The sequence below is a fragment of the Cannabis sativa genome, chromosome 3 (genome assembly GCF_029168945.1).
Source record: "Cannabis sativa cultivar Pink pepper isolate KNU-18-1 chromosome 3, ASM2916894v1, whole genome shotgun sequence".
Taxonomy (NCBI): Eukaryota; Viridiplantae; Streptophyta; class Magnoliopsida; order Rosales; family Cannabaceae; genus Cannabis; species Cannabis sativa.
In genome coordinates, this window is record NC_083603.1 from 61,934,108 (window position 1) to 61,943,829 (window position 9,722).

General features: G+C 36.6%; 2 protein-coding genes across 2 annotated transcripts; both read left to right on the plus strand.

Annotated features, from left to right (window-relative positions):
- The first annotated feature begins 5,012 nt into the window (after positions 1-5,012).
- Positions 5,013-5,771, plus strand: LOC115710846 (uncharacterized). The gene has a single exon (XM_061112728.1). It carries the CDS (start codon positions 5,013-5,015, stop codon positions 5,769-5,771), a length of 759 nt encoding a protein of 252 aa, XP_060968711.1.
- Positions 5,772-5,831: 60 nt separating this feature from the next.
- Positions 5,832-7,589, plus strand: LOC133036215 (uncharacterized). Its single transcript, XM_061112729.1, has 2 exons — positions 5,832-6,061; positions 6,413-7,589. Exons 1-2 carry the CDS (start codon positions 5,832-5,834, stop codon positions 7,587-7,589), a joined length of 1,407 nt encoding a protein of 468 aa, XP_060968712.1.
- The last annotated feature ends 2,133 nt before the right edge of the window (positions 7,590-9,722 follow it).

Below are 9,722 nucleotides of genomic sequence, written 5' to 3' on the forward strand. Positions count from 1 at the left end.
TCCCGTGTTGTTCTAAATTATTGCTATAGTGTTTTGGTCTACTGCTTCAAAAAGGCTCGTTGGCCATTTGCTCTTAGCTCTTTTTCCTGTAGTGATAAATTTAACAATATTTATTTACGAAAAAAATTGAAAAGCCGTATAGAATAACATAATTCCTATATCACATTATTTCAAGCCTTAAGACTCTAAATGTAAATTATTATCGCTGAAAGCAAAATGAATAAAATTTATACTGCCTTCATAATAACATGGGGCTCAAAATTAAAAATCAGTTTGAATAACGAAAGCATACTCTTTTTAGCTGATTACATAAGAAACCATAATTATCAAGGTTTAGATTGTTAACACTGAATATTTAGCACTATGGTGAATCAGAAGTTATGAGTAGATGAACAACAAGTACTTCAGACACTGCCTAGTGTGAAATCAGAATCCTTGGGAGCAGAGGGGAGAAGTTGTGCAATACGGAGGTCAATGTAGTTGTTGTAGCTGTTGATACACTCCTCCTTCATCATTCCTAACCCGTGTTGGAAACGTTCAAACACAGTTTGACATTCCTCCTCCTTCATCACTCTCTTATGCCTTTCTCACAGTCTTGGTTATACTTGCGAAGACGCTCTATTTCAACATCCCTTTGGCTTCTTTCAAATGCAAGTTGGTTGATCTCATACTCGTTAAGCTCGCCTAACAACTTGATAATGAATTTTACAGGGTCATCAAGGGCTACTCGAATACGTGGTCGGCACAAACCTTCAAGCTCCTCGGTAGGTGGTGGTGAATAATCAGGACCCATGGTTGGAAGTTCCATATTACATGAATGTCTGAAGTTGGACTAGTCAGACATAGAGAAGGTGGATGTTCTAACTGGGAATCCAATATGGGTATAGTGTTGGGTGAAGATGCAAAATGGCACTAAATCTAATAATTAAGTTAATAAACGTCCCTTTTTATAAAAAATTAACAAAATGTCCATTCAGTTAAAAATTTGATGATGAAATAACAATTATAACCTTGAATAATTAAGTGTTTGGTATAGTTATTTTGCACAATAGTATATCGTTTTTATGTGCAATAGTATATTAAAAAAAACTGAAAGGTAATATATTAGTTTAAGATTGCGATATATTATTTTAATGTGCTATGGTATATAATGAACAAAAGACAAAAATTTAAAAATGTGGAATATTAGTTTAATGTGCTAGGAAATATTGTCTTTGGTATATATTAAATTAAGTTTTTGGTATATATATTTTTTCCACTATACTTGTTGTATATGAATTTTTTACTATAGTATTTAAGCTTATGATTGCAGAATATAGTTTTTATATGCTATTGTATATTGTGGAAAAAAAATCATTTAATAGTATATTAGTTTAAGTTTATGGTATATTCATATTGGTCTAACGTATATCGTTTGTATGTGATATGGTATATCGTGAAGGATAGAACGAAAAAAAAATAATAAATATTAATTTAAGTTTTTAGTATTTTTTTTTTATTCTGTACAATATATCTTTATTATGTGCTATGATATATCAATAAATAAATAAAGTGGTATATTATTTTTTATTTGCTATGGTATATCATGAAAGAAATTGGAAAAAAAAACTTGTCGAAGTTTATTTAAATTTTTTTTATATATTTATTTGACTATAGAATTGTTGTGATATATTCATATTACTTTAAGGTAAAGTATTTGTATGTTATATTTTATATTATGAAGGAAAGAAATAAAATAAAATTAAAAGAATTGAATAATAGTTTAGTGTTCTGTATAGTTATTTTGCACTATGATATATTATTTTTATTTGTAATAATATACTATGAAAAAAAATTGAAAGTAAATATCTTAGTTTAATATTGTGGTATATTGTTTTAATGTGCTATGGTATATAATGAACGAAAGAGAGAAAAAAATATGAAATATTAGTTCAAGTATGAGGTATAGTTATATTTGATTAAGGTATATTGATTTTATGTTCATTGGTATTTCATGAAGGAAAGAACAAGAAAAAAACTCGTGGAATATTAAATTAAGTTTTTAGTTTAATTTTTTTTCACTATGCTGGTGGTATATTAATTTTTTTTCACCGCGCTTTCCTTGAGATATATTGCTTCTATATTGGTTTACGGTATAGCGTTCGTAAATTACTACCGCTTTCATTTGGGAGAATCAGTTGTTGAAATTTTTTTTTGGAGGAATGTCTGACTGTGGGAGGATTTGGTTGAAGAATCAGGTGAATAAATCCGGCAAGGCAATGTAAAATGAATCCAAACAAATAGAGGAGAGTTTCATTGCTGAAATGATTGAAGAAATTAGTTGGAAAAAAATGAATAAGAGAATAATTTTTGTTGTTGTTTGGGAATTGCTGTATTTTGTATTTTGGAGGAATCGTTGAAGCAAATAGGAAAAAAAATTGAAAAAAAATGGAGGTGAGCTTCATAATCAAGGACATTTTAAGTACTAAATTTATAAAAGGACATTTAACTATTTTTGAAAAAAATAGACATTAACCTTAATCAGTGAAATTTAAGTTCATTTGTTATAATTTTCCTGTAGTGTTAGTGATGAGCCCAGTTGTTACTAATAGTTCGAAGGCCCTAGTTGGAATTAAAAGAAATTTTTTGTTGAAAAATGTCCGCTGATATTATGGGATTTTGTTGGATATTGTTGGCCATAGTACTGCAGAGGTGTAGTACTCACCCGCTAGCCTGAATGTAGAAGCTTTTTAGTGAAGCTTCAAATTTCCTTTTTCTAATCCTATTTACTCACACACAATTATGTATTACCAATAAATTTAATGAAATTAAGAGATGAATGTAAAACGAACCATATAATGGAAACTATTAGAGAAACTCTTCAAAATACACTCCAAAACAACACAACAATGGTGAAATTAGTGTCCTCTAATAGGGGTATTTATAAAATAGTGGATTCAATTCCATCTGCACGATCCAATCCAATCCAATTCGCAAAGTGCGGATATCTAAACTTGTACAGATTGGATTAGATTGGAAAATTCAAAATCCGCACTTATGCAAATTGGATATTGATTGACATGTAAAAATAACTGATCCAATCCAATTCACAAATATTTATAAAAAAATTAAAAAATTAGGTATACAAATAACATTTTAATGCAAATAAAATAGTAATTTAAAAGTCTAATACATGTAATACAATTATATTCCAAAACTTAATAGATCACATGTATATTTAATTCTTGTATATAATTGTTTTTATATATACAATTTAAAATAAAATTAAACACTTCTTTATACGTACATTTTACCCCTTTCAATTTGTTATTTATTATTTTATTTATTTTAATTTATTTTTGAAGACATCAAATAACAATGATTTGTTTTATTTTATTTTGAGCTATTATGCGGATTGGATTGAATTTGAGCTATTATATTAGTTTACTGAAGTATCATTTATAGGTGGCTAAGTGTTTTAAGAATAAAATACATTGAAGGGTAGAACGGTAAATTCATCCTTATTCAGTGTAGATCATCTATAGAGGATCTTTGACTATTAGGATTATAACAATGCATAATCATAACGTATCTATATCTTGGTACATATAGAGTGTTCTACATAAGTGAGAGTGCTATTCAATTCCAAATCTATAGTGGCTCATGGCGGAATTAATAAATTAACAAATTTACTTTGTAAATTCTAGATTTCCTTATTGAAAGCTTGGTTATATAAGCTCATGGTCCCCTCACTTGTTGAGATAACACAGGTGGGTTGAAATGTAAAATAGTCCTAAAGTTAGAAATTAAGTTAGTTAATGTCCCTTTTATAAGCATTTAGGAAAATGGCCATTTGATTAAAAATTTAATGATAAAATTACAACTATAACCTTAGATAATTAACCCTAGTTTTCTACCCTCTTCTCATTCTCTCCTCTCCAAACAATATCATGCCTCCTTCTTCTCTCTTGGCACTGACAAGTCCAAATCTATTCCTCTCTTCCAGTTTGACTGCCACCTGTTATACCAGAAATTTTGCTGCCATCTCAGTGGAGGACACGTGTCACGATAAGGGGAATATGAATCGATGCAATCACCTTATATGGAATTACTCGTTAATTACATGAGTATCAGAGTATATTTGTAACCTATAGACTGTAAGGTGTTAGGCGAGGAGCTAATATACAAACTGGTACTTAGCATATTAGTGAGAAACTATATGTCACTGAATGCGAGTTGCGAAGCATCAAGGACGGTATACATTGGAGGAGAAAAGCGATATATATCAATTGCAAAAGTCCTTAGTGTACAAATTAAGTGCTACTGACGGATCGGCTCAAGACCAAGTAAGCGAGGTGCCTGTCGCATTATGGGAAGACTTCATATAACTTCATCTCGTTATCATCAGCGAGGCTCACAATCCTGGCGAGCCAAAAGATGACATTCAAATGAGCCTCGAAGAACTCTTTAAGAACCATGGTCGTACTAAGACATGCATCAATTGAACCAAGCTTCTGTCGAGACATCTCCAAATACAATAATTAAAGACGTGTTTAATACATGATTATTTTGATCCAGTAAAAGCGGGAAAATCACAGCTATATGATTTTCAAATCATAAACAGCATTTACGCTACGCGATATGTAATTAAATCCCATGATTTTAGGGATGATTGTTGTAAACATATTACAGTCAACTTTGTAATTAACTGTCCACTATGCAATTATAAATAGCGGCAAAGATCAAAAAAGGGACGAAAAAACTCATACAAGAGAGGCCCTGAAAAACAATCAGAAATCTTAATAAGATTGACTCGTGGACTATGCAGAATTTTAACTGCAAAACCACGTAAAAAAACCATGTGTTCATATTTTTATTTTTTACAGCTTTTTTTTTTTTTGTGGAATCACTACCGTGAGGCTCAAATTTGGTTAACAAAAATCTGCATTAACAATTTGGTGCTTTCATTGAGAGCCTCTGTAGAAAAGCTCAAAAAAAACCCTCCCTTCCTTTGAGGAAAAATCACCTCCTTCATGGCTAAAAATCCAGAAAATGTTAACACCCCACATGAGGAAACTAATCACCGTTCCAGGGTGGCTCAACTTGAGGGTGGCCCTAGTGCACGGACCACACGTTCCCAGAGAGCTGAACCCGACATTGGTCCTAGTACGTGGACAACACGCTCAAGGAGAACTCAGCGTGGGAGTGGTTGGAACCCCAGGACGAGGAATGAAGAGCTCAATCGTGGAGGTGCCCAGCCTATGGGAGAACGTACTTATGAAACCGAAAATCCCCGCCTGAGACACCGTCCAAAAGAGGCGCAACATAGAAGCGCTGAGTTAGAACGTGATGTAACCTCAGCCAGGGTAGCACAAGGGACAAATGCTCAAACTCAACCTGAACCTGGAGTGAGGAGACCACGAGGTAGACCTCCTGGCTCACGGACCAGGAGACGGGAAAATTCTCGGGAGGAACAAACTAGGGAAAATGAGACGCCCCCTAAAAATCAGGACAAACAACAAGATGGGAGACAACCAGAAACTGATGAACGGGAAGTCCCTCATGAGAATGAGGAGAATCTTGGGACTCAACCGGGAGAACGGAGGTCACTTGCTAGAAATCACCACTATCCTTCCCAAACCCATAGAGCGAGGACTCGTACAGACCTTGATGGGGGGAATACGACAAATCGCTCTCAGGAGGAAAGAGCAGAGCGTGAAGAAGCAAGTGTGACTTTGAGGCGGTCAAGAACCCATAGTCGATCAACTCGAAGAGGAGGAAGTACTCAATGAGCTAATGATCGAGAAAGTATGGGAACCAGTAAATGCTCGAACCACTCAAAGAAAAAGTCTATGAGTAGGATGCGATCTGTGAGTACGACAAGGTCTGCCAGCAATTACTCCCAACCAGATCTGCGAGCGCACTTGAATCGGAAGAAACTTGACCTTCGCAAACAGCTTGGTCCAAAGCAAGAGGATCCAATCCAATTGCAGATAAATGAGCTGGAGGACAAGTTCAGGAGATATCAAGTGGGGGAATTAGGGAAACTATCTAGATACGACTCTAACCAGGAGCTTAAGCTGTATCATACAGACATAATGAATACCCCTTTTCCTTCGAGATTCAAAAACTCGCATGTCTCGCCATATGACGGAACCACTGATCCAACATTTGAATAACTTTAACAAAATAATGCGAGCGAGTAATGTGACGAACAATTTATGCTGTATTTTGTTGCCCACCTCGCTTGTTGGAGCAGCGAATAGCTGGTTTAACAAGTTTACTCATCGTTCAATAACTTCTGGGGAGCAGCTGTCTAGGGATCTCAAGAACAGTTCCAAGCTGCTAGGGATAGACGACACAAAATGGCCACGCTATCCAATATAAAGTAGTAGCCCGGTGAAACACTTAAGGCATACTTAAGTCGTTTTAGCACGGCTGCGGCTAGGGTTAGGAATCTGGATAGTAGCACGCAACTTACAGCCCTTCAGGCGGGGATCTCTACTGATCCATTAGCCGCAAGGGGGGAGTTGTGGGATGACTCACAAGGACGTCCAGTGAGAAGCATCACTGAGTTCAACAAAAGGGCTCAGGTGTTCGTTCAGAAAGAAGAAGCCCGAAAAGAAATGAATCTGTTGAAAACAAGCTCAGGAAGCAAACCCAGTAATGTTTCAACAGGTACTGTTTCCACAAGAACTGATAACTCGGAGGCTTCTAGTTCGAATGGAAAGGATAGAGTTAAGGAGCCATCGAAGGATAAAAAGAAACAGAAGAAGCATGATAAGTATGTGCTGGTGTATACTATTTATACCGAGCTTAGTGAAACTCAAGAGAATATTTACCTCACACGTGAGCAGAAGGTAGCCTTCGGTAAGCCCGAGCCCATGAGGAATTCGAGGAGCAAGAAAGATCCTAACAAATATTATAAATTCCATAAGGATATTGGGTATACGACCGACGAATGTCGCCAATTGAAAGATGAGATAGAAAGTCTCATCCCTCAAGGCCATTTTAAGCAATGCGTGAAGAGACAGGTCCAGGGATATAACCAGCCCAGTCTGCCCAATAACCCAAACAACCAGGGGTTACAACCTATTCCCGTTGAAGGAGAGGACATCCTGGCTATTTCGGGAGGGCCACATATCGCAGGGGAAAATAATAACACCCAGAAAAGATATGTGAAAGAGATAAGAAATGAGCAGTCGGCCTTTGCACCAAAACATTACAAAAAGGTGAAAACCGAGGAGCCTCCCATTGTATTCATGGAGGAAGACAAGAAAAATGTGAGGTATCCTCACGTCGATCCATTAGTGATTACCATTCAACTTGCCAATAAAAGGATCAAGAGAGTGTTAACAGATAATGGGAGCTCAGTAAATATCCTTTATAAGGAAACTCTACGTAAAATGGGGCTCGAAAAGGCCAATTTAAGGCCTTATATGGTGAACCTTTGCAGATTCACAGGAGACAGCATAGCTAGCCTTGGCATAATCAAGCTCGCATTAACCTTAGGCGAGGCACCTTTATTTGCTACTATTATGCAAGACTTCTTAGTTGTCGGCCTGCCCTCGGCTTACAACATATTGTTGGGTCGCCCAGCACTGATCTGATTAGGGGCAGTCAGTTTGATCAAGCACCTATCATTGAAATTCCAAACACAAAATGGCGTATGAGTGGTGCGTGGTGACCAGACGATGGCTCGCGATTTCTATCGCATTGAGCTGTAGCATAGGAAAGCTTGTCATCAATTGATGGCGACCTTGGCAGACGAAAACGAGAAGAAAGACGAAGATCTTGACCCCCGAGTTCAAGATGAGAGAAACCTATTGAAACCAATTGAAGAATCAGAAGAGGTTATTCTCGATCTAGGAAACCCCACGAAGTGTGTATACATTGGGAAGAACTTGGATGAGCAGCTCAAATAGCAGCTAATAAGCTTTTTGAAGGTGAACCGGAATCATTTCACTTGGAATCATGGAGATATGATAGGGATTGATCCTAATATTATCTGCCATCATTTAAATGTTGATTCAAACTACCCAGCGAAGAGACAGAAAAGGAGGTCCTTGGATTCCGAGAGGCAAGTGGCACTAAAACAGGAAGTTGACAAGTTGTTAGTCAACGACTTTATACGCGATGTATTTTATCCCTCGTGGATAGCCAATCCTGTTGTCGTCCCAAAGCCTAACGGAACTTGGAGAACTTGTATTGACTTCTCTGATCTTAATAAGGTGTGTCCAAAAGATTGTTTCCCACTTCCCATGATCGACCATTTAGTGGATGCAACTGCTGGGCACGAGCTTATGTCATTTATGGATGCATACTATGGAAATAACCAGATAAAAATGTATGTCCTAGATCAGGAACATACAAGCTTCGTAACCAACATGGGACTCTATTGTTATAATGTCATGCCATTTGAACTAAAGAATGCTAGAGCAACGTATCAGCGATTGGTAAACAAAATGTTCGCAAACCAAATAGGACGGAACATGGAGGTTTATGTCGATGATATGTTGGTAAAATCAATAAAAAGTAAGGATCATACCTCAGACCTCGCGAAATGCTTTAAGATATTAATGAAGTATAACATGAAGCTAAACCCAAAAAAATGGTTTTTGGAGTTTCCTCACAAAAATTTTGGGATTCATAGTTAACGCGGGGGGTATTGAAGCAAATCCTGAAAAAATCAAGGCATTAATAGACATGCCATCACCGGCGAAGCCTAAAGAAGTAAAAACCCTGACAGGAAAAATTGTTGCAGTTAACAGATTCATTTTGAAGTCAACTGATAAGTGTGTGCCATTCTTCAACATATTGCGAGGCAACAAAAAGTTTGAGTGGACAAAAGAGTACGAAGAGCCCTTTCAGAACATAAAAAGGAATCTAGCAACTCTTCCAGTTTTGGTGAAACCAATAACTGGAGCAACGTTGTTTCTCTAGTCAGCCATCTCGGAAGACGCGATTAGTGCAACCATAGTGCGAGAAGAGGGCAAGCACCAGCAACCTACTTACTATGTAAGTAAAAGTTTACTGGGGGCAAAATCCAGATATCCCCCTCTAGAAAAACTCGCATTGTCCCTAGTCCATGCGTCTCATAAACTATGGCCATACTTTCAGGTTCACCCCATAAAGGTGTTAACCGACCAGCCCTTGAGACAAGTTTTATCAAAACCAGATACTTCTAGAAGATTGATAACATGGTCGACTGAACTGGGGTAGTTCGACATAACATACCATCCTTGAACAACTATCTGTTTGAAGTTATTTTACCAGGATCTTAGATCTACTCACAAGTATGTTGATTTAACAACCTAAATATGAACTTCTAAAACGATGAAAATTAAACACATAAAAGTAAGAGAAATCTTACATTGGGTGCAGCGAAATATATGTCTCCTCCCACTCAGATCTCTAACCCTTGATTCCTTTCTGTCGCAAAGTATAATCAAGATCTGAGCCCGATAGTCCTTCTTTGTTGTCTCTGAATACTACACAGCCTTCCTCACTATGATTGAGGTATTACTTGATGTCTGTGGGCACTACTCTATCACTCATAGATTTCAAAACAGAGAAGGTAGAGAGAGAGAGAGAGGGTGGCAGCTTTGAGAGAGTTTTTGTGTGAAAAAATTCTGTCAGAATATTGTGTACAAAAACTGAAGCCTTTACCTTCTATTTATAGAAGACCACCTAGGGCTATGGTTGAATTAATTGGCATTTAAAAATTGAAAAATCAATGCGAA